Genomic DNA, 25,287 nt, shown 5'->3' on the forward strand with positions numbered 1-25,287 from the left:
CTCTGTAAGACAATGGTCGTGCCCAATTTTGCTTTTTGTCATTGGTATCTCGGCCCTCTGTAAGACAATGGTCGAGCCCAATTTTACTTTTTGTCATTGGTATCTCGGCCCTCTGTAAGACAATGGTCGAGCCCAATTTTTGCTTTCTGTCAATGGTGTCTCGGCCCTCTGTAAGACAATGGTCGAGCCCAATTTTACTTTCTGCCATTGGTATCTCGGCCCTCTGTAAGACAATGGTCGAGCCCAATTTTACTTTCGGCTATTGGTATCTCGGCCCTCTGTAAGACAATGGTCGAGCCCAATTTTACTTTCTACCATTGGTATCTCGGCCCTCTGTAAGACAATGGTCGAGCCCAATTTTACTTTCTTCTATTGGTATCTCGGCCCTCTGTAAGACAATGGTCGAGCCCAATTTTACTTTCTGCCATTGGTATCTCGGCCCTCTGTAAGACAATGGTCGAGCCCAATTTTACTTTCTGCCATTGGTATCTCGGCCCTCTGTAAGACAATGGTCGAGCCCAATTTTACTTTCTGCCATTGGTATCTCGGCCCTCTGTAAGACAATGGTCGAGCCCAATTTTTGCTTTTTGTCATTGGTATCTCGGCCCTCTGTAAGACAATGGTCGAGCCCATTTTTTTTAACTTTTTTCAAACGACCCTCTGCATGGCAATGGTCAGGTACAGATTTTTTACTTTTTTCAAACGACCCTCTGCTTGGCAATGGTCAGGTACATATTTTTAATTTTTTCAAATGACCCTCTGCATGGCAATGGTCAGGTACAGATTTTTAATTTTTCAAAACGACCCTCTGCATGGCAATGGTCAAATCAAATTTTACTTTTTCAAACGATCCTCTGCATGGCAATGGTCGAACCCAATCAAATTCAAATTTCTCATTCATTTAATCTTGTTCATTTTATTTGAAAAAAAAAACAAAACAAAACAAAAACAAAACAAAAAAAAATTAATTAATTCAAAAAAAAATGAAAAAAATTCCCTGTTTGTTCCTGATTCTTTTTCATTGAAAATTCTCTGTTTTTCCTTGTGTATTTTGAAATCCGAACGAAATTAGTATTTCTATCTTTACTTATCTTTTACTCTGATAATATGAAAACATTGTTTATCATATGATCTAGTAAAATCTAAGTAAGGAGGGACAGCTGTCAACACTCAATTTCGTCCGGATTGACTAAATAATTTTGTTTTATTGTATTCTCCTCATAAAAAGAAAAATTGAAAAAAAATTTGTATATAAAAAAAAGTAAAGTAAAAATAAAATAAAAAAAAAAAGATGAAAACGTTCGTCCAAACAGTGACCGTTCGGTTCTCCCTACTGTTGCTGAAACCGTTCGTCCTTCCCCACTGTTACTGTGGTCGCTCGTCCAAACTGAAACCGTTCGTCCTTCCCCACTGTTGCTGTGGCCGCTCGTCCAAACAATGACCGTTCGGTTCTCCCCACTGTTGCTGAAACCGTTCGTCCTTCCCCACTGTTACTATGGTCGCTCGTCCAAACAGTAACCGTTCGTCCTTCCCCACTGTTGCTGTGGCCGCTCGTCCAAACAGTGACCGTTCGGTTCTCCCCACTGTTGCTGAAACCGTTCGTCCTTCCCCACTGTTGTTGTGGCCGCTCGTCCAAACAGTGACCGTTCGTCCTTTGCACTGTTTAACCGTTCGGCTTTTCGGTGTGTTAGGACGTTCGTCCTCATCTTCAACCGTTCGGTCATAATGTTTTGATGAACGATCGGGCTCAATGATATATGTCTTCAGCGTTCGGCTTTGGACGTTCGGCTGTTCGGTAAATGGCGTTCGGTCATAGTAGTGAACGTTCGGTTTTGAAGTTTTATTCTCATTTGAACGTTCGTTCTTAATGTGGTTTGGTTCTCGGTATAGCGAGCGTTCATGCCGAGCGTTCGGTCTGAATTAGATTTTGAGCGTTCGGTCTGTATCAGATTCTAAGCGTTCGGTCATGTAATCTGAGCATTCGTTCATCTTTGTAATGGTCGTTCGTTTTGGTAGCAGGCTCTTGACCGAACGTCCAAAACTGGCTGCATTTTAAATTGATATGTCAGTGAAGATTCCCACCGTCGACTGCCGAGAATGTCTGCCATGTGAAAGCTGCAGACGGTATGGGTTTCGCGATTAAAAAAGGGGGTGAAGCAGAGAATATTCCTAGCTAACACTTCCATTTGTCTCCCACGTGCGCCCACATGGAACCTCTGCTGATTCCGTCTGCCATCTGAAACGCGTGCAACGCCCTGCCTCCTCCCACTTACCTTCAGCATCATGACCTTATTCGAAAGGGAAAAGGAAGAAAAAAAAACGGAATCTCCAGCAAGGTCACCGGGGCATATCCATCTTGAACACTAATACCTTATACACAGCCCACACTCTGGACCCCTGGGGAATTATCTCCAAGACCGGGGGAAACTGACTTCACCGGATCTTCATTTTTTTCAATCACCAAGATATTACTGGAGACTCACGGCCAACCCCATCGTCCTGATTCCGAGATCTCCATATTCCTCACCCCAATCATCAACCAATATCCAGTAATCATCGTCAACATCCTATCATCACTTTCACCTCCGACACCACCTCCAGCATCATTATTCTCATCTCCGAGACCCTTGATCCCTCTCTACACCTATCATCCTCACCAAAACCAGACCCAAGCTCCAGCTTCGTCACCTCTGATATTCATCTCGAAAACCACTACCAACACCAAAAGGCCACCCCTATCCTCACCCAATGACCATCTCCACACATATTCACCCATTGTCACAGCCACCCTAAAACACCTCATAACTACATGACCATCACTCACTACACTTATCATCCTCACAGAACGAGACTGAATCTCCAGCAAGGTCACCTCTGCATATTCAAACCGAACTCCACTACCAACACTTCATACCGGCGGGACCTCACCGTCATTTCCATCTCCGCTCCTTCACCACATCATCGTTACACCTCTGACCACTCTTCATTCATCTCCCATAACCAACCCCACGGCCATACAACCTTCTTCTTCATTCTCACGGACACCATCGCATTCGGGGGGAAGAGTTCTGCTGAACTGGGGGGAAGAGGTATTACCAGTGTGACGCAGCAGCAAAAAGGAGAAGGGCGCAACACTTGAAAGAGCTACGGAGAGCGGAAGAAACAAAAGGAAGCTTCAAGAGGTGTGTACTTTAAATTGTGACTGTATTTCATTGTTGAAATGCTTCAAAAGTACGTAAGTTATTGAGCTATGATATTGAAATGCATGCCAAAGATCATCTTGTGTGTTGATGTTACTGTGAATTATAATGTTGCACTGAGTTCATGTTATCTGTCCCATGCCCATTATTCAATCTGAATTTCGAAGATTCATGCATAATCCACCAATTCATTGTTTCATCTTTCTATCAATAAACCATATCCATATCCATGCATCCGGCAATCCTTAACACAAACCAAACCACCCAGCCACCTTGCGCCATTATCACTGAGACCACTGGTTCATCACTGTTACCCCCCACCATACACCAACCGGGAAGCCTGATACTACCGGGAATCATCTCTTCCTCTACAACTCTTGCTTCACTGCCTTATCATCTCGAATCCTTCATCACCATTGCACAACTTTAACTCCCCACCGTGACTAGTCTAGCATCGTCATCATCTTCCTCGGAAGCCTTCCATCCAAACCACCAAATTGCTGCCACCATTCTTCAGCCGCCGCTGTCATCCTAGTCACCGCCGCACTATCACCTTGCCTCACTACTCCCATCCAAACTTCTCCTCCTCTCAAATCGCACCTCCATCTTCATCATGTTCCCATCTAACCCAACACCACAGGGGCAGTCACTGTAAGCCGCCACCGAAACCACTTTCTTCACCATGACCTGCGGCAACAGCACCTCCACAACCATTGTAACAGTCACCACCGCAGCTCACTCCCCTCCGCATGCCATCACCTTCTCAACCCTGCTACCACCATGACCACTTCGCCAGCTTCAGAACTAACAAAACCGACCATGGCTTTGGAAAACTTAGAAAACTCATCACCCCTACCATACTACTTCACGCGATTCAGCAGTGAAACCCGTCACTTCACTGTCATCGTCTACACCACCTTCAAACCAAATCACCGTGAGTGTAACGAAGCCACCATCGAGACCACCGCATCCATTCCCCATTGATACGTCATAGCCATTAATGCCACCATTGAAAGCCGTCAGCTTCCTTGCGCCACTGCGGCCTCACGCCATCCCAGCCAACCACCACCACAACAACACAACCCTCTTTCCATCATCAACCTCCCGGAACACCTTCGCGAGCCACCCATCTCCTCAACCACCGAACACTCTCATGCTTTCTTGAGCACCAAAACTCGCAACCAAACCCATACCATCCGTGAAACTCCCTATCACCGTCTAACTCCCTCATCACCATTGCACCCCTGTAACTTCCCCGGTAACAACAGCCCATACCGACCATCATCGTTCCTGCACCCCACCACCCGCAGTGACCCAATCACCTTATCTCTCAAGCTCGCCCATTTTTCCATAACCTGCAGCGAAGTATTGTATGAAACGGCGAAGTGTTGCATGAGCCGTTCAGCAGAAGCTCTTCGGCCCCACGAGCGTTCGTCTTCTCAATAGACGTTCGTCCTGAATGTCAGCCTTCCGCACGAGCGTTCATCATCTCAACAGACGCTCGTCCAATGGATCTCTTACCTTTCCCATGAACGTTCGTCCTCTCAATAGACGTTCGTCCTGAATGTCAGCCTTCCCCACGAGCGTTCGTCCTCTCAACAGACGCTCGTCCAATGGATCTCCTACCTTCCCCATGAACGTCCGTCCTCTCAATAGACGTTCGTCCCCATTAAAACGACAGCCTTCCTCACGAGCGCTCGTCTTCCCAATGGACGTTCGTCCTCAACGGATCTCCAACTTTTTTTCAATGAACGTTTGTCTTCCCTAACGAACGTTCGACTCTTTGTACAGTAACCCTCACCCCTTTATTTTATTTATCTATAGTAAATTGTTTATGTTGTTTTGTATAAAAATTATAAAAATTGTAAATAATAAAAATATATAAAACTTTAAAAAACATTTAATGTAATAAATATCGGTATGAGTACTCGTGCGATCGTACGCATCAGCCTAGTACTTATTGCCCAAATAAAATAAATAAAAAGCCGTGTGAGTGCTCGTGCGATCGTACGCATCAGCTTAGTACTCATTACACAAAACAATAAGAGGAAAAAGCCGTGTGAGTGCTCGTGCGATCGTACGCATCAGCCTAGTACTCATTACGCAAAACAATAAGAGGAAAAAGCCGTGTGGGTGCTCGTGCGATCGTACGCATCAGCCTAGTACTCATTACGCAAAACAATAAGAGGAAAAAGCCGTGTGGGTGCTCGTGCGATCGTACGCATCAGCCTAGTACTCATTACGCAAAACAATAAAATAAAAAGCCGGGTGAGTGCTCGTACGATCGTACGCATCAGCCTAGTACTCATTACGCAAAAAATATAAATATTACAACCACAATACCAAAAAAATATAAAATCATTAAAAACTAAAAAACATGCCTTTTTCAAAACTACAAACAATATCGCCTTGCCAGAACTACGTGATCCTTGATTCTCCATCAAAAGTGGAGATACGTAGGAGCAAGGCCAGTCCTTGTCAGGTTCATTCTCCCAAAAATCCAAATTATCCATAACAAGTTTTCAAACAATTTTCCAAACAAATTTCTCAAACAGTTTCTAAAAGAACTACGTAACCCTGATTTCTCACATGAGAATACGTAGGAGCAAGGTCAATCCTTGTCGGGCCCCAAAGAGCTAAAAAATATTGTTTGTTTCTTTCGAGTTTTATTTTAAGGGAAAGTTAAACGCTTTGAAAACCACATCCACATTCGCACATTTAGTTAAAGGTACTGCCTTAGGGTAGGCGTTGTAGGGTGCTAATACCTTCCCTACGCGTAACCGACTCCCGAACCAAGAATCTGGTTCAATTTGACCATGCCTTATCATTTTATGGTTTTTCCGTAGTTTTCCAGAATAAACTATGGTGGCGACTCCAAATCTCTTCTCAAAGATAATCTTTTTTTTATTGGATCGTCGTCCCGTTGCGATTCCGGTTGCGACACCTATTTTCAATATTATCGATATAAAAAAGTTTCTCGTATTTACAATATTGTCACCGCATCACTTTTTATATATGGTGCATTTTAACATGTATAAAAAATTGCTATAAAAAGTATATTTTGTACTAGTGATATTGAATTATTTTGAAGATAATTGGAGGAAATTAAATTATTAAAAAGAAAATTATAATAACATAAAAGTCTGAAACAAATCCCAATCTAATTTCCAAAATAAAAAGACTTAGAGAAACAAATTAGGAGAGCTTTGGAACCCTTTGGGGGGCTTAATTTCAACCCCTCTCTCTTCTCTCATGTTCTCCACCCTCTCTTATTCTATTTTCATATTATTTCTATAATTCCATAGATTGTCAAGCGTTTTAGGTTGATTATGTTATAATTTCTTAATTGGATTCTGAGATTAGATGAATAAATTTATTTGTTCTTTTAATTCTTTTTGTAATTTATATTTTTCTATGTCTTTTGTCTCTTAATAAAGTAAAAATAATGATTTTTACATTGTAACAAGTTAGCATGGTGTTAAATCTACATAACATATCAATCATAGGAGTCTAAGGGCTTTTAATTTTAATTGAGAATTTACTTTGATTAAAGTTAAGATTTAAACCCTTGGATGGTCCTCATATTTGTGGAGGAATCTCAAGTCGGCCCTCTCGTTTAAAACGGTCTCAATTGGGTCCTAAGTTTGGTAAATTCGTAATAATTAAGTCATTTACATTGAGTGATAAAAAACGACATCAAATATTGATGACGTGGTGCACAATAAACGTATTGAGGTGAATCATTTTATTATGTGAAAATAGAATTTAAATTATGACGTGGAATTTAGTAAAGTAAAAGAAAATAAAAAAGAAAAAGCAAAAGGAAAGAGGAACATACAACTTTGGTAATTCCAAATCTCATACGAAACCTTTTTCTCAAGTTTTTTAGATCTATACAATGTTGTTGGGCAGTCCTTGAAATTCTGAGAATCTCTCTCTTTTGGGAGACAATTAAGGAAGACGTGATTTCGCGTTTCAATTGGGGTTTTTTTTCCATGGTTGCAATTGAGTTTAAAGATTTGTTAGCAGGTTGATGGATTCATCATGGTTGCGCGAGGATAAAGACTCGCGATTCGCGTTCTTTAGATTGGCTTGAGTTCCCATGGAAGATTATGTGAGTTAAGGTTTTCAAGCGCGATGGGGATTGTCGTTTTTGGTTCCTGGGTTTTGTTGCAGGTTTGATTAGGGAGCGATAATGGTGGAGGACGAGGGAGCAGCTCGCGGTACGCTGGGATTTCACGTTGTTCGGGCATGGAAGCCACGAGATTGGCGTTCTGGGTTTTGTCGCGGTTGATTGCGTGATGAAGATGAGTTCAATCTGCTGGAGGTGGAAGATGAACATGCGAGGAGGCTTCGCAATGGTCTTCGTGGTGGCGCATAGTTGGACGAAGATGAAGACGAAGATGGCGAGGGCGAGATGAGGAGTTTGAACGACGCTGACGGCTACGAATTTCACAATTTCGCAGGCTCCGTGGTTTAGGGTTCTCTCACATTCGTGATTTCTGGTTTGGTGATGATTCTCTGTGCAACGCTGTTCAATGTTGTTAGGAAGCCCTTGAAATTTCTAGAATCTCCTTCTTACAATAAAAAGATATGCTCAATTTGGGGAAAGTTGATGAGATGATTACATTCATGGACTCGAAAGAGAAATCGAAGGAGGCGGAGAGGTGTTTGGATCCTCAGCTATGGCATGTGTGTGCAGGTGGCATGCTGCAGATGCCAACAGTCAACAACAAGGTCTATGCAGTTGAAATCCTTAATCTGAACGACACAGAATCCCTAATTTATTTCCTAACCTCAATGACCAATTAAATAACACCATGTCAAAAACTAATACATCATCATAATTTATATTTTAATTCCACGTAATAAAAACATTCACATCAACATATTTACTGTGCAATACGTCAAACAACTCTTGATGTTGTTTCTGACCACTTAATGGAAAGGTCTTCATTGTTATGAATTTACAAAATTTAGGTCTCAATTGAGATCGTTTTAAACAATAGGACCCACTTGAGATTTCTTAACAAATATGAGGATCATTCGAGAGTTTAAACCTAAAGTTAAAAACTTTCATGTAATTGAATGAGTTGTTGCTAATAATTGAGAATCTACTTTGATTAGAGGTAAAAACTTTAACAAGAATAAAATGTACTTTAGTTATTAAGTTTTTACTTGATATAAAAGGTAAAAGAATAGATATGATTAGGCATAGTAATATTTAATTGAAAATGTACTTTTGTTAAATTTACTATGATTAATCCGCAAAGTTCTTGCTTTTGATTAAGAATGTACTTTGGCTAATAATGAGAATGCCAACAAATTAATTTAGAATTTACATTGATTAATTTGAAAATATAAAACAATAATTAATTGAACAATAATCTTTAGATAATCAATGATGAATCCTATTTTGAAAAAGTTTCTTTATCGTTGTTTTAAACTTTTTAAATTCTTTTATAAATTTATTTCTTTCTATCTTATGTTATTTTTTTTATTTAATATTTTATTTATCTTTATGTTCTTTATTATTTTTATTTTATTAACCCTTTTGTATATAATAATTAATTTGTTGAGAATAAATTTCATGTTTGTTGGAATACAACTTAGGATTGATTTTACCCTTTCTATTTTGTTGGGTATTATCTTAACAATATTAAAGTTATTATAGTTTAGTAATATTAATTTGATCATGTCAACAATAGCGTTATCCCTCTCCAAGTATCCTTCTCTATCTCCCCTAAAGATTAAAAACTCTCAACTATAATGACAATAACAATCTATCATTCTGGAGAATATAATAAAACTCCCATGATATATTTCAATGTGAAAAATACTACAATGGTTAACACACAACTCAATCTCATTCAACTTGATTTGACTCTATGCTTATAGAGTATTTTATCTATGAATTTTTTTTTGAGTAATTTGATAATTTTATTTTTGTCTTATTTCATCAGCAATTCTTTGTATCTCACATTGTTATCTTCCTGTTCATATTAGTCTTTGAATTTATAGTCACGTCTTTGACAATTTATATATATTTAATTGAATATATTCTCCATATCTTCAATATTTTCATTCTTCGTCTATAAGTACTTGATTTAACAATCAACGTGTATTGCTTAATTTTTTTCTTTCTATTTTTTACCAATTTGAAGTTTAATCTTCATTGTACCGTTGTGGTTTCAATTTTGGATATACTCTTTGCAATCGTTGATTTACGTAGTATTTTTCTTACTCGTGATTGATTAATTATAATATAACAATATTTGTAATCTTCCATCAGATAGGAGTTTCTTTATATATTTTTCTTTAATAAGATATTTAATCAACATTGATATTCTTTAGATATATTCTTTTAAGGATATGGATAGAAACAAGAAGCATTATGTTATAATTATTTCGTATACAAATTGATTATGAGCATTAGAGAATTTATATTTATATGAGATGGATACCATTTATTAAAACATTTAAAATAAATATATATTTAAGAATTAGGAAAGAAAACACGGAATTGCCGTTTTGTTAAAATTATATAATGTACGTGTCTATTTTAAAATAAAATAAAAATATTATATAACCTTACCTGGTTGGAGAATCGTCAAATTCTCTTTATAATTTATAGGAGAGTTGGTTATATACTTAATGTGAAATAATTTTACAGCATATATATTTATAATAGTTACTTTAAAAGTTATATCAAGTTATTTTTAAATTGATTAGTCATACAAAAAAAAATCAAGTATATCAAAATTTCATAATTAACAAAATAGAGGAAATGCTCTTCCATGTGGATAATTAAACTTCTTTTACATTTGTGCTCAACCTCAAAATCGTTTTAGAATACTTCGTTTCATATTAAAAATGAAAACTAGGTGTTCATGGTGGACTAGCAAAAATCGTAAAACAAACAAGAAACAAAATACGTGGATGAATAGAACAAGATCATTACAAAAATGGCGTTTTAATCTCCTACTTTTTCTTCCTTCTCCTTCGTTAGCAGTTCCTCATACCAGAAGATCATAATGGTTCTTGCCGCTGTACAATAGCCTCACAGCTTTTCTCCTAGAACCCTTTCTAAATTCACTTCCATACTCAGCAATGGGAATGAAGCCAGATCCAAAACCACCGCCTCTATGCTGCATGTAGTTTACAAAACAGGAAACTTTAGTAGATAAATTATATGATGCAACCTTATAACACATTGATACAAGGATACATTCATATCCTAGGTGCGTGCGGAACAGGAAGAAACATAACGTGACTTAATTTTTAGTAAATTCTGAGTTTACTGAAATATTAAATACAAGAAAAACAATTGAATGGTTACCATCTCCCATTCAAAAATAAAAATGGGAAGAGGATCAAAATGGAACCCTTTATCATTAAGGTTGGAATATAAACGCATCTTTACTGCCACAGATTAAAAACCATGGACCTGCTATATAGATTTTTAGCCTCTTTTGGACACCTGGACGTAGTATTGAAGAAAACATGGACTAGCTATATAAATATTTAGCGTCTTTTGGACATTTGGACATAGTATTGAAGAGATGTGTTTGAGCTTCATAGGTTATGAATGCCTAATAAAGTAAACAAACAAGAAGCTGATATGATTTTCAAAATTCTCCTCACTTTGCTCCACTGCTATCCTAGAATGTTTGTGAAGGCAGGGATCTAAGTCTGACAGTATCACTTCTCGTTTGCAAATATTTTAACATTTAATTTCCAATTTACTCCAGTCGTGCACCTAGAAGTCATAGGCTTAAGTTTCCTTATTTCTTACCTTTCCCATCTGTTTCCCTTCTAGTTCCCTCATCACGTCTGCCAATCGGGGTTGCAAAAGGCATGCATCTGCCCTCAAATTTCTCTCATAACTCTAGCTTTAGCTTCACAAAACCTACTGAGATACATAAACTTTTAACCTTGTTGCTGTCATATCTGTTTTAAACCCAGCTATCCTTTCAAACATTAACTTCAGAAATTTAAGACCTTAAAATACTAAACCTAGAAATCGTTCTAATCAAAGCAAATCCTGCCCTTTGGAAACCTCGATCTGGTCCTAATTTAAGTCCATAGATTAAACAATGATTATGTCCATCCAACATATATTCAACAAGTAGCATCTTATCCGACCATTATGCTATCATCTACACCAATTGAGATTGACTCCAATTAGACTTACAAATATTTAATCCTATGCTCGAGAGTGCTGGAGATATCACATCAGCTAGTAATATCATGATCAAAATATATAAGAGACTTTAAGCTAATTTTGTAAGATTGAGATAAATATAAACTATCTCCTAATATAGTATCAAAGTCTAACATAACAAGATTTGTTGAGTATATCGTATCACCTGCAATGGGACCATTATCAGACTATCTACAAACATTTAGTCCCATGCTTGAGATATCAAATCCTTTGCATGATCGAATGTGTTGGAGATCTCACATCAACTAGAGATAAAATCAAATTATAATACATAAGTGAGGGCAGACCTCCTCTTAAAAGCTAGTTGTGTGGATGAGTTAAGTTTAAACTTACTTCCTAATAGTATTAAAAACACATGATAACCATTTAATAAAAAAGACACACAAGACAGCTTATCATTACAAATGCACTAATATTCTAGATAACCTCTCTGCATTTTAGTTCCAAAATGCAAGATCAATTACCAGTTAAATCCAAACAACAAATTTTAGCAGCAAAAAATCTATGACCACCTCCATCCATATTTAGATATGAGTCATGCGCATAATATCCGATAAAAAATTAATCTGTCTTGTAGTGTGTACAGTGTGACTATACTCAACAAAAGGATAGGAGCACACTAATTGCAAGCTCTTCCTTCCCAAGCAAAATAGATAAATGCTAACCAAGAAAAATTGTTTAACGTATACCTCATGCTCTGGGATGTACACAACGATTGGCTGTTTACATAACTTTGACAGCACCTGCCAGAATATTGTCATAGGTCAGTATATCATAATTCATTCAAAGGGTTTGTGCACCCAGCTGTAAACACAAAGTCAATGAAGAAGTATAACCAATTCCTCCAAAGAAGAGATGAAGAAAGGTTTCAATGGGAGTTCTACTTAGAAACTCGTGATATAAGTTTTCTCAATGGTTAAATATTAAACATGATACCAAACTCTATTTATTATGAATATTAATTCAAACATGATATTAAACATTTATTTATTAATGCTATTAATTATATAAAATAAACATTTATATGCAATGCATAAGCTAAAATACCCATTAACTCTAAAATTTGAATCATTTAATTTCAAGAAAGTCAAATTTTCCAATTCCTTGATGAGATAAAAGTTTTATGGGTTACAATGTCTGATTAACCAGCAAGCTCCAGCTACAAAACACACTCAAGGTAAAATATTTTCTTAAACCTTGTGGGAAAATGTCATTGACTCATCGATGTCAGATAAATACTATCAATACCAGAAATATTTCTTCAGTGGGTCTATTGACTTCCACGTCAATTTGAAGTCATTCAACGGTAATCTTTAGAATACATTTTCTGTGAAAAGCATAAAGTTACCCTTAATGCAATATCTCATATCATAGACCAGAACTCAACAAAGTCTACCATCTTGACATATAAATTAATGGGGGCAAAGAGAAAGACGTGAATGACATTGAAATTAAAATAAAAAGTTAGAAGATCCACTGTGAAACATTTAAATTAAACTCATATAAACTCGAAAGGTCAACTGGGAAATGTATTATCCTTAAAAGATAAAAGGAGAGTTTGCAAAATTTAGCAGGTAACCATAAAGGAAGCACTAACCAACAGCTCTGATTCTCCTCCCCAGAAATCAGGTCGTACGATCCGTTGGCAGTAACTACAAAAAAAGTACACATTTAATTATGACATTTAACTCAAACTAACAACACACTTCGAGATCTTCATTTTCTGTTAATGCTTCCAAAACATACCGATTTAGAGGTTCATCAACTGTGATGGAAATGAGGGCTTCTTCATATAAATTACGTTCACCCTCATTTTCACATATAGCTTCTTTCACAGCCATTCTTAATTCATCTGTGTTATCACGGGCAAGGCAAAACATTGACAAGAAAAGAAAATCGAAGAGAAAGGAGGAAAAAGGTAATAACTTATAAGGCACGAAAAATAAACATGGCAAGAAGATAAGTAGTTCAGTTTGATAGCAGAAACAGCCAAAACTATCATCGCCTAGCTGTTTCACATAATGTAATTCTGTAGTAGAAAGCAAAACAAACAACAGGGTATCATCACGCACATTCCAGTAGCATATAAGCATACCTGCATTTTCTCTCTCCTCACGTTGATTAAGAACTGTTCCCTTGTTGTAAGCCATTCCTTTGACCTTATGTCATTGAACCAAGTGTTAACATTTACCAACTAAATCAATATGAAAAACTTGCACTGTGGAAGCTCAAACTCATGAAAAGATTTGGCAGTTGACATTTAACAAATTTATATGCGCAAAAGAATGTGGCATTACAACTCATACAAATACAGCTTCTAAAAAAATCACAAAATTACGTAAAAATAAGGTATGTTCCGTAAAGACACTGTCCAAGCTTAGTGATTATTCACCCTCCAACTTTTCTAGACCTATTACTGAAGAGTGGTGCCATTCAAAGAACCTTCTAGATCTCAAGGTTAATTAGATTATCTGCAGTACATGAAAAAAGGAGATAATATTAATGCACCAGAGTAAATATGCACACAAGGATTTGATTCCAGTTTTAAGTTGTAACTCTCAAAAAAAGGAGCCCTTCACCAGCAACCTCAAACTTAATATGACTAGTTCAGTCAATACTATCTAAATTCTACATTACTCACTTCTCATAATTCTTTTAATCTTTTCATCCCAATAGCCAGCGCAGATATCATACTGAATGCCAATAACAAAAGCAAAAAAGACAATACCAGTGCACGAAACAGACATCGCCCATCCCCTGTAACCTTCTGAACTGAAAAATGCTCAAGTTTCTTCATTGCGGGAGAGTGCCCAATACTGTGAAGACATAGTGATGAAACTCGTCAAAATCCAAAGCATTGAGAAGAGTTCAAATATAATCCACTTTTTCTAAAGCATTCAACCCTATCAAGCAAACCTGTTATTCTGAAAGCCCCTTATTAAGGATGAATTCATGAACTTAAGATACAAATTTTTAGTGACTATGGACTAAATTTGGACGCAAATACATAGACCCACTTTGTTCCCCGCGGCTATAACAATAAAATTATGTCAAAATGAATTTTCTACCGCTATGCATCGCATGAAATTGTTGTCAATTTGGATCCAATACAGAAAAGTTCTCCATGCGTATATAATCATCTTCAATGTTATTTTCACCATATGTTGCCCTTGTAACACCACCAAACTAACATGGAGTTTAAAATGCAGTATAGGAACTGTCAGGACTAAAAGTTACAGTATTTCTGCTGCTTATTTTTGACACTCAGTTGAAATGATCCATGAAAAGCCCATTTGGATTAAGAAAGTGTCTTATAACCTCTCTGCAAGCTTCTTTTCAACCTAATTCAACACATTTCATGGTGTACCTTGTCAGAATAAGCTTTTCAAATCATATTTCAGCATTGGATAACTTACTAACAAATGCTTCATTACTCTGTTTATCCAAACACACATCCTCCTCCACTCTTCATTGACTACTATATTTTAACGACGATAAACATATGTAATGAAATTAAAAACCATAAACGTTTGGGAACAAATTAACATCTTTATGTTCATATGAGGACTAAATTGAAAATGAATATCACGTAAATATATTAAAAACATATTTCAACGTAAAAAAAACTAATAAAATGACAGATAAAAATGAGAGAAGAAATGGAAAACTCACGAGGAAGAGCCAATTCTAGCGAAAAAGAGAGCGCTACGATTCCCAATTCCAAACAAGCTTGTGATGTTGTTCGGAGAAGCAGCAACTGAAGGAGCGGGGGAAGAAACAAGCTCGAATTTCGCAGTCCCATTTCTCAGTTGCTCGAGAATATGCTCTGACGGATTCAAAAATCAAATAGAGGAAAGAGTGTTTTAATTTTTGCGTGTTCATTGTTTGGTGAGATAGAGGGAAAGGAAGTTAAAAAAAAAAAAGTGAAGAAGAAAATGTGGATTCAGGTGGGAGTTGTGAGATTACCATTGAATTTGAAAGACTTGTGTGCCATGAAATGAGAGGGACTGTAACGTAGGAGGAGATAAGTGTCAGAAGGTTATAAAAGGCTGTTTTTGTCTTCCAAACGCTAAGGAGAGGAAGAACTGAAGTAAACGTCTCTTCTTATTTGGAAAAAGAAGCACCCTCATACTTTCACGCTATCATTTTTTTTATTTTTAAATTTTGTTTATATTTATTTTTATTACTTAAATATAATATTTTATGAAATAAATCGTAAAATGAAAATAGAGAAGAAATCAATATCACAATTAAATATTTCTTTATTCTCTAAATTAAAATTTTGTTTCAAAACTTTAATATATTTTTGTCTTAAACTTAAAAAATAAATGGATATAATCATTTTAATTTAACGATTCCAATTTTTTTTTCATTAAATTGTGTTTTAAATTTTCATTTAAAAGATGTGATATGTTAAATGGTGTAAATAGCTCAAACATCAAAAATATTTCACACACAATTAGGTTAAAATGACTATATCTATTCATTTTTAAATGTGTGGATCAAATTGTATCAAAATTTGAGACATGAACGAATTCTAATTTTGTGTCTAAGTTTAGAGACTAAAAACATATTTATTCCTAAAATATATTTGGGATATGCAGAAAAATATAATACTAGTTCAATTTCTTTTTTCCAGAAATTTCATAATTGGGTAGTATTGAAATTTTTACATTAAAGGGTAGTCATTGATTTATGAACATGACTTTTGGGTAAAATAAAATTCAAAATACTACTTTAACTTGACCTTTTGAAATTATAGAGAAGTTGTCATTAAAACTACAACTTTAGTCTTGTGTGATAGGTTTTGAAGGGAGGGGCAAAGCAGATGGGTCACGATTTATGGTGTTGCAAACTGGAGAAGGAAAAACATAATAAGGCAAAGGAAATGATTATCGTAAGGGTCAAATAAACTACGAAGTGAGTTGCAATTGGAAGTGGGACTTGAAGTGAACAACAATGGATACGGGGAATTGAAGATGAGAGTAGAGTGTACAACATTTCTATTAGGGATATATTAAAACTCGTATAGTAAAATGTTTATATCGAAAATACTTAAATTAAAACCACATGCAACTTTAACGCGTGATGTAATATCATCACAATTTATCACAAAATAATGACAGAACAAATCAAGAGCGATAAAGTTAGCTTAATGGTAAAAATTGGAAGGGAGGGTGAGATAAATTGTGGGTTTGACTCCCTCACTAACATTTCTATAAGGTTGGTTTGAAGGGTTTGAAATAAAGGGTGGGAGAGGTTCTGAGTTCAACTTCACCCACCCATTAACAATATTCTTAAGTGAAATACATCTTTTAAATAGTTATTAGTTTTTTTTATAGAGTATATCAAACCCTCAATGACAATAATAATAGAAGGTAAGGGAAATGGTTAGTACAATTCAAACAAAATTCACCAAAACATAAAATGTATGAGTTTGGAAGTCAAAAGATCATTTAATAACCAATATCACAACATAATCAACCACATCCCACAATTATTTTAACAACACTTTTACAAATCCTATTCAAAATGCATGGAATAAAATTTTTGTCTTACTTAATAAGCATTGATCCAAGACTTATATTTGTAATCAATGCAATCACCTTCACTCTCAAACCTATTTAAGAATTAAAGAAATTTCTAAGCTTGGAAAACCACATTTTAGGTATAACGACAAGTTCATCATGTTGGGAATCCAAGTGTGAGTTTGAGTCCCACATTGGATAGAAATGAGAGAGTAGAGCACTATATAAAGGTGAAAACCTCATTAACCCATTACCTTAAGATTTTGGGTAGAGAGTGGTGTCAACCCCTTATATAGTTTGGCTCAGATCCCATTAGTGTTTGTGTCTCCCTAGTGAACCTCCTCCTCGATAGACCTAACGGTGGTAAGCAAGTCTCATTAAAATGAACGACTGTTGGAAAGGGCTACTCATGGTTGTGGTTGGTTGGGAATGTTTTCACTGGAGGGGGAGTGTACCTATGTGGAAGAGACTCACCCTTGAGGGGCGAGATTGTTGGGAATCCAAGTGTGAGTCTAAGTCCCTCATTGGATAAAAATGAAAGAGTATAGCACTATATAAAGGTGAAAGACTCATTAACTCATTGCCTTAAGGTTTTGGGTAGAGAGTGGTGTCAATCCTTTATATGGTTGGGCTCATATCTTATTAGTGTTTGTGTCTCCCCAGTGAACCTCCTCCTCGATAGACTCAACATATCACTCATGAAAGTAAATAATGGATAACATAAATGAATGTTATTGTTTATTAACCATTCATTTCATAAGAATTGAACCAAAACTTATATTCATAATCAATGTAATCACCTTCATTCTCAAACCTGATTGGGAATTGAACCAATTTTTTTAGCTTGGATAGCCACATTTTATATGAATTTAACACCCACTTATTCAGATGTACTCTAAATCCATCACCAAAACAACATACACCTTAAACTCCACAAATTATTTTCCCAAGTCATGTAAAGCAAAGATGAAAGACACTCAAAGCTCAAGGAATTTGAAAGTTAATAGGTCATTTAACAAATATCCCAACATAATTACCCACATTATACAATTGTCTTAATAACATATTTTAGTAATCCAATAAAATGATGCGATGAATAAAAATTATCTCAGCAACCGAACAATCATAAACAATTGTAAATAACCATTCACTTCTTAACTATTTAGCCATGGCTTATCTTCATAAAATTTCTACGATACAAAATTGAAATCATAGATTATTTACTAGCCTAAGGTATGTATGATCATTTTTTAGATCAAAAGGATATAAATCTTCTAGATTTGCTCTAATCATAAACTAGGTGCTCACAAATATGCATGAAATTATATATACCAAAACATGTTAGACACTTATATAATTTACATACATTAAATATTTTATGACTAAACATAAAAAAAGGTGAATAAGCGAGTTCTTTCTCTATATATTGTACCATAACTAAAACAACAAAACAATAAAAAAAAATGAAATTGACAAATGCCTTTCTCTATATTAGCAAACAATGATGCATCCCTTAAAGCTTGAAGAACACTCCTAACATGCATGCAATTATCATATAAATACACACTATAAATGAGAATGTCATCAAAGTAGACCATTACAAACTTACATATGAAAGGTCTTAAGACATGACACATGAGATGCATGAAAGTACTAGGAGCATTGGTCAAACCAAAGGGCATAACAAGTCAATCATATAGTCCAAATTTGGTATTAAAGGCGATCTTCCATTCTTCTCCTTCTTTAATTATAATTTGAACCATCATTTTTAAGGACAAGTATCACAAACATAACACACAGACTCATACTATCTCTAACCCACCCTTTAGACAATAAACCTTCTACTTGCTTTTGAATCTCTTGAGTTTTCATGGGATTTGTTCTATAAGTTGGATGGTTTGGAAGAGAAGATACTGGTATGAAATCAATTTGGTGTTCAATCCCTCTAATATGTGGTAAACCTTTTGGAGGATCATGAAACACATCTTGGAACTCCTCTAACAAACTATCTAACTTAGGAGACTTAAGGACAAGAATGGTTGATAGACACTGTGAAGGAAGAACACAAAAAATATACTATATTTTTTCAATAACTTTAAGTAACTCTTTATGAGAGATGAGACAATTGTGCTTGACCTTCTCCTTTCCTCCACCTCTCTTGGACTTCATTATGAGGTGATCCTCGTGTATTTTTTTTTTTTGAAGTTAGAATTTCAATACAATCTTGTGACCTTAGAAAGTAAATGACATTCTATTGGTAAGACCATCATGTTGAACATTTATATCAAATTGCCAAGGTCTACCTAATAAGATGTGAGTTGCTTCCCTAAGTACAACATCACATAAAACCTCATATAGGTACTTTCCTATGGAAAAGGAAATATGGACTTTTTTTATTGACCAAGATTTCACTCCTTCACTTAACCATTGAAGCTTTGTAAGGCTTGGCCTACGTGATAGTAGGCAAGTTGAGTTTGTCCACTACACATGTACTATCCACATTGGTGCAACTTCACCCATCTATGACCATTGAGCAAACCTTGCTAGTTATAAGACAACTAGTGTGAAAAATATTTTCCCTTTGAATTTGATCAAAGTCCTTGTGCATTTGTCCCCATAGACGTCTTATATCTAGTAGGTCTCCATTAATTGAAACCTTGTATTCATCCTCATTGGAGGAAGAAGAAGAGCGAGAAGTGTGTGACGGTGAAACATGCAAATGCAATATGACCATGACCTAAGAACTTAAATCATTTAATTTGACTAGAGTGCTAATTAGTATTTTTTTTCTTAGATAGACTCTTTCCTTGTGATTTTAACCCTTTTTTTAGTTTGTGATTTTTGTAGAAAAACCCCTAGTCAAAGGGGGTTGTCTTTGCAAATCAAGGTTTTTGACCGAGCCAATGCATGTCGTGCTCAAGTGGAATCAAAGGCCGACCTATGCTGAACTAGAAAGAATAAAGTTGAGCCAATGATGTTAGACAAAGATGAACCGGTGGCGATGGGCGTAGCCATGGTGGGCGAAGCTGTCTTAGTTGGGCTTTAAATTCGAATTTCAATTCATATGAACAAAAGGAAACCATTCTTTGATGTCCATATACAAATGTAATCTCATATAAAAGAAAATTTAGTGTTTCAGCCTAAACTTATAAAAATGTATGAAAAATAGCTTTAAACTCCAAACTTCATGTCCATATATGAAAATAAAAACCTGAAAATAAGGAGTCCAATGCAAAATGAGTTAGCTAAAGAGGATATTTATAGAAAATGTTATGCTTAAAGGAAAAGGAATATTTAGTAGTCCAATGCAAAACAAATCCAATTTATTTAAAAGAGGCACAGTTTATTAAAAAGAAAGCCTAATTTATTCAAAGAAAAAAAAATGTAACAAAAAGCAAAACAAAGAGAATAACAAAAGTACTTAGAAGATACAATAGAAATTCAAACGTGGGTACAAAATGTATGTTATCACTTATCATGGAAGATATTTTGTATAAAAGGTTCTTCAAAAGGCTTGCATACTTCATCTTTATTTCATTCACTGTTGTTGAAACACTTGGATTTGCCTCTTATTTGTCAGCTTACACTAAACACACTTTTTTAAGTTTTAAACACATGTTATGCTTTCTTTTCTCAACAAAAACATTCTTTAGACACTGAGAATGAACATTGGCTATGACCATCTAGACTTTTATTATTGTCTTTCCCATAGGTGTTTAAACATTCTTAAAGTTAAAACACACATAAATTTATAACAATAATTACTTTTTTTTTGTCATGAAAAATCATGTATTTTTTTTTCATAAAACATTTTTACTTAATAGGAAGATTTTAGCTTGATTATAAATAAACAAAAAAAAAACTTAAAGAATTTTATACCCAAAAGTCTTATCCATTAAATTATTCTTAAATATAAAAAATCTTTTAGGCATAATTAATTAAAATCAATGTACCACTTTATATCTTTTTCTTGTTTTCACACTGCAAATGTCATTATAATTAATATATTTACATATTTATATTTATTTTTGTAAAATCCGAATTAATATATATATAAATAAATTAAAGTCTATAATAGTTAATATTATGGATTGAACTCTGTAATGGTAAAATTTTTGTACCTCATTCATTCTTTATATATTTATACTCATTAACCATTTTTTTTAATTTTTATCATCGGAAAATACTGGACATAAAAATTGAAAGTATTTTTAATGTATAGTTGTAAGAATCATTTTTAAAGTAAAAATTAAAATGTTTTTTAGTATGCATATTTTATTGTACTTTTTCTTTTTCTTTTGATAAAAAGTTACAGTTATTTCTATTATATAATTATAAAAGGATAAAAATTAATAAAAAATTTAGAATGATTTCATATGTATATAGTTTATTACAGTTTTAATATAAATATTCGTTTTTGTTAATTAAACTTTTAAGTATGTACATGGGCACAGTAGTTATAATAACAAAACTTTTTAATTATAAACTTAATACCGTGTACAAAAGGTTTTCTGAAACTTAAATTATATTATTAATTATTACTCTAAATTTCTAATCATTATCATTATATAATATGGAACATATTAAAATTAAAATAACAACATCTAAACGTAATAATTAATAATATGACCGTCACATCTTTATATTTGATAGTGATACTTGGTTATGCCGTGAAAAACTAAAAAAAGAGAGATATAAAAAATAAAACCGAAAATTTTGTTTTAAGAATTTAAAAGTTGAATTTAAACAAAATTAGGAAAAAAAAACACTGATTATTTATTATTTGTAGACATAGTTGAGAATCGTGAATTTCTTCGTCTGCGACCTCTTCCTGCTAAGTGCTAAGTGCTAAGCGCTCTTTCTCTCTCCGTGCCTCCGTTCTTCTTATTCGATAATTAAAACACAAAGCAACAAACAAACTTCACTTTCTCTCTCTATCTAACTCTAACAAACAAACCTCTTCTCTCTCCACCTCTACTTTCTCTCTCTAGGGTTTCGAGGCGAACTCTCACTCTCGCTCTCTCAGCTCACCAGGATTGTAGGGTTCCGTTTTCGTGCGAATTGCGTAACGGTGGTGATCGACCGGGTTTTGATTCTCCGCGTTTCTCGTGGATTGCTTGCTCAGGTTTGTGAATTTAGACTCTTCTGCGCCTTCACTTCTGTTAAATTCTACGCCTGGGTGGATTTTGATGTGTATGAGAGTTTTGATTCTGCTTACGTGTTGCTCCTCAGAGTTGGGAGACGTGAGGTAACGCGAGACAAGGTGGGAAATTCGCTTTTTAATTTGTGAAAATTTGTTTTGTAATTGGGGTCTATTGCGAGAACCTTGATTTTGCGTTATTTTATTAGTTTTGTTGTTTTTCGTGATTGCTTTAGCATTTCATAATTGAAGGCATTTTGCATTTTTGTTAAGAGCAGTAAGGTCGTAAAGTGTTGAGTTGTAGTAATTGTGGCTAGCTGGTTGATGGGTTTGCTGTTTTTGAATGGTGCAGGATTGCTGCAATTACTGACACACAAGGTTGTGGGGGCATTGAAGCTTATACTGTGGCGGACGAATGTTGTTACTTGATGCTTGATGATTGTTGCAATGGACTTGAATGCCTTGCCGGTTCCAGAGGAAGATGAAGATATTTTTGAAGAGAAGATACATGTTGAAGAGTTTCATGCACCCGAAGAGCGTGCAGAAAGTGGAGTCGATATAGCACGCCGGGTATCCTTCGTATATAAATTTTTGTCCTTTTTGATATCTTTTCTGTACCATGACAGTGACCTAGTTTGTTGGCTATGTGGTGCCATGGACAAGGACTACTGTGATGGTACTTCCTCGTATTATGGGATAAACTGTTGATGATTTTTCATTACGTTGTTTCATCAGGTTTGATTGTTATTTATGAGCTTGCAACATGCATGTTGATGTTCCTCACTATTTTTAATTTTACTGTTGATATCGTGATGCTTGAACTAATATTTTATGAGCATCCTGTGTAGAGCATCCTATATTTTCTTTACTTTGGTGTATAAATTGATGTTTCCTGATATGAATATTTAATTCTTATTGATTGGCGGATGGGTGGATGTTTTATATACTCCATACAATATTATTTGCATTATTTTTTGATCCCTTTAGTTTTTCTGGTATGATGATTTGAACTTTTAATATTAATGCTGAACAGCTACCGAAGCATCTTATGGGGTTGCAGTCTGGCCTGGTTAATTTATAAATCTCTTTCTGTTTTCACCTTCATTGCATACTATATGAAATTGTCATATAGATTGACTTCAGCTTCTACTTCTTAAAAGCTAATTTTCAAGTTTAAATAGTTTTAGTTACTAAACAACATTACTCTCTTTTGTAACTTCAACTTTAAAGTAACTTTTGAGTTCTGAAAATTCAGGCCAAACAGTATCTAAGGAACTATGCCAGTATTGCAGCAGCATCAGCAATTGCAACCAAGCATTCCACCATTTAGAAAAAAAATATCATATGTTCATGTGAATCCATGCAGTTGTGCATATGCAGGAGAACAAATTCATTTTTTAATATTTGATATTGACTTGATAGTATTAGTTTGTTAGTTGTTGAGCCTATTTCTGGCTGGTTATTTTAGTGAGGTGATGGTAGTAATTGCATTAAATACTTCATTTTGATATCTACCTACTTGCAATAAAGGAGAGCTATGATTAATAACTAAATGAATTTGGATTAATTTAAATTTTACTGCCAAATGTGCTCTAATGCAGAGTAAAAGAGTCAAGCAAATTTAGGCTTTGAATAGTAAGATTTTTGTGTCATCTATCTTCATATTTCTTCTCATATTGACAGCATTTGTGTTTGAATTGAAGTTTTTGTTTAAAAATAAGTATTAAGCTGATTCTTTTGGTGGTATAACTAAGCCAAACCAATAATGTGCTTAATAGGCTCTTGAAAAAATATAGGAAAAAGGGAATTTGAGATATCTTAATTTAGATCACTCTTTGGATTCATATTCATATTTATAGATATTCGTATCTTGCAACTAAAGTACAAAGAGAGAGGAGAGGAAATAGAATAGAGTTTACCCCTTGGACCTTGAATACATATAGGTACACACCAAACCTTTATAAAGTTGTTCAAATATCCATATGAGATGTGTCAAGAGACGGTTCCTGAATGAAAGGGACAAAATATGACTTAGGAGATTCAAAAGACTCAGCTCTAAATCAACTCTCCCTTGAAGTTGAGGATGCATGTAAACAAATTTAGTTTCATCAGAAGTAACGTCCATGGAAGTAAAAAACTTTCGACTTGGAGGATGATAACAACAATATCCAAAATTTTTATAGATGCATAACTAGTGAATATGCATTTAACAACTCTAGGATCTAACTTTCCATGGTGCTGACTATGGATATGGACAACACAAAACATCCAAGCAGCCAACTATGAAGGTTTGATAGAAAATGAACTGATGGAAAGAAAGAAGACATGACTCAATGGGACTCAGACTATTTAGAACATGTAAGGGTAAACATTTAATAAAACAAGTAGTTGTTGGAAGTCCTTTTGTGGGGTTGAGTTAGGCTTAAAGTCCACTTCTTAACATGGTATCAGAGTCGAATAGTTCGTCTTGGTGACCGGCTCAGACGAGTAGAATGGTCCCTAGATCGAAACAGTGGTACGAAGGGCTATTCGTGATTGTGGTTAGTTGGGAATGCTTCTACTAGAGGGGAAGTGTACCAATGTGGAAGGGACTCATCTTGGAGGGGGAGATTGTTGGAAATCCAAGTGTGAGTCAAGTCCCACATTGGATAGAAATGAGAAAGTAGAGCACTATATAAAGGTGAAAGACCCATTAAGTCATTGCCTTAAGGTTTTGGGTTGAGAGAAGTGTCAATCCCTTATGTGGTTGGGTTCAAATTTCATTGGTGTTTGTATCTTTCCAGTGAACCTACTCCTCGATAAACCATCAGAGCTAGTTTAGAGCCTATCCTACTATCGGGCCGTTATCGGACCCCCATTAATGTCTAGTCCCACGCTCAAGATGTATATACCTCGGTTTGAGGGGGGGTGTTGGAAGTCTCACATCGACTAGAGATAAGGCCAATTTAAAGTATATAAGTGGGTGCAAACCTCACCTTAAAAGCCGGTTTTGTGGGATTGAGTTAGGCTTAAAGTTCACTTCTTAACCGTTGTAATTAGGACAAATTTGCCCCAATAAGATTTAGGGACATACATTTGTGAAAGAAGTGTCTATGTTACCTCAAGAAGATGCTTGTTTCTCTTTCATGAATGCCATTTTTTTGTGGTGTGTCCACACATGTGAATTCATGAACAACCCCATTCTTGGAGAGGTAT

General features: G+C 35.2%; 2 protein-coding genes across 6 annotated transcripts in view; one reads left to right on the forward strand and one right to left on the reverse strand.

The window, feature by feature from the left end:
• Positions 1 to 9,970: 9,970 nt before the first annotated feature.
• On the reverse strand, positions 9,971 to 15,523 carry LOC108322521 (OVARIAN TUMOR DOMAIN-containing deubiquitinating enzyme 3). Of its 2 annotated transcripts, none has more exons than XM_017554645.2 (8): positions 15,391 to 15,523; positions 15,097 to 15,250; positions 14,153 to 14,240; positions 13,520 to 13,583; positions 13,171 to 13,276; positions 13,022 to 13,076; positions 12,114 to 12,167; positions 9,971 to 10,348 (listed from the first exon to the last, which is right to left on the reverse strand). In XM_017554645.2, exons 1-8 carry the CDS (start codon positions 15,416 to 15,418, stop codon positions 10,217 to 10,219), a joined length of 681 nt encoding a protein of 226 aa, XP_017410134.1. In that variant the 5' UTR covers positions 15,419 to 15,523; the 3' UTR covers positions 9,971 to 10,216. The 2 variants fall into 2 exon arrangements, with proteins under 2 accessions (XP_017410134.1, XP_017410135.1); XM_017554646.2 differs by lacking the exon at positions 9,971 to 10,348 and adding an exon at positions 10,360 to 11,669.
• A 6,234-nt stretch (positions 15,524 to 21,757) lies between these two features.
• Positions 21,758 to 25,287, forward strand: part of LOC108322542 (uncharacterized) — a 31,608-nt gene continuing 28,078 nt past the window's right edge. For 3 of the 4 annotated variants that reach the window (XM_017554670.2, XM_052868532.1, XM_017554673.2), the window contains exons 1-2: positions 21,758 to 22,077; positions 22,445 to 22,662. In XM_017554670.2, the coding sequence (XP_017410159.1) occupies positions 22,528 to 22,662 (135 nt within the window). In that variant the 5' untranslated portion in view covers positions 21,758 to 22,077; positions 22,445 to 22,527. Of the gene's footprint in view, positions 22,078 to 22,184; positions 22,216 to 22,444; positions 22,663 to 25,287 lie in introns of all 4 variants that reach the window. The other variant, XM_017554671.2, reaches the window with a different exon arrangement.

The sequence above is a fragment of the Vigna angularis genome, chromosome 9 (genome assembly GCF_016808095.1).
Source record: "Vigna angularis cultivar LongXiaoDou No.4 chromosome 9, ASM1680809v1, whole genome shotgun sequence".
Taxonomy (NCBI): Eukaryota; Viridiplantae; Streptophyta; class Magnoliopsida; order Fabales; family Fabaceae; genus Vigna; species Vigna angularis.

Coding starts and splice junctions, on each gene's coding strand:
- LOC108322521 (XM_017554645.2), bottom strand. CDS start 15,418: ATGGCACACAAGTCTTTCAAATTCAATG. Junction 13,584..14,152: donor GATGTCTGTTTCGTGCACTG/GTATTGTCTTTT, acceptor CAATGACATAAG/GTCAAAGGAATGGCTTACAA. Junction 13,277..13,519: donor TGAGGAGAGAGAAAATGCAG/GTATGCTTATAT, acceptor GTGATAACACAG/ATGAATTAAGAATGGCTGTG.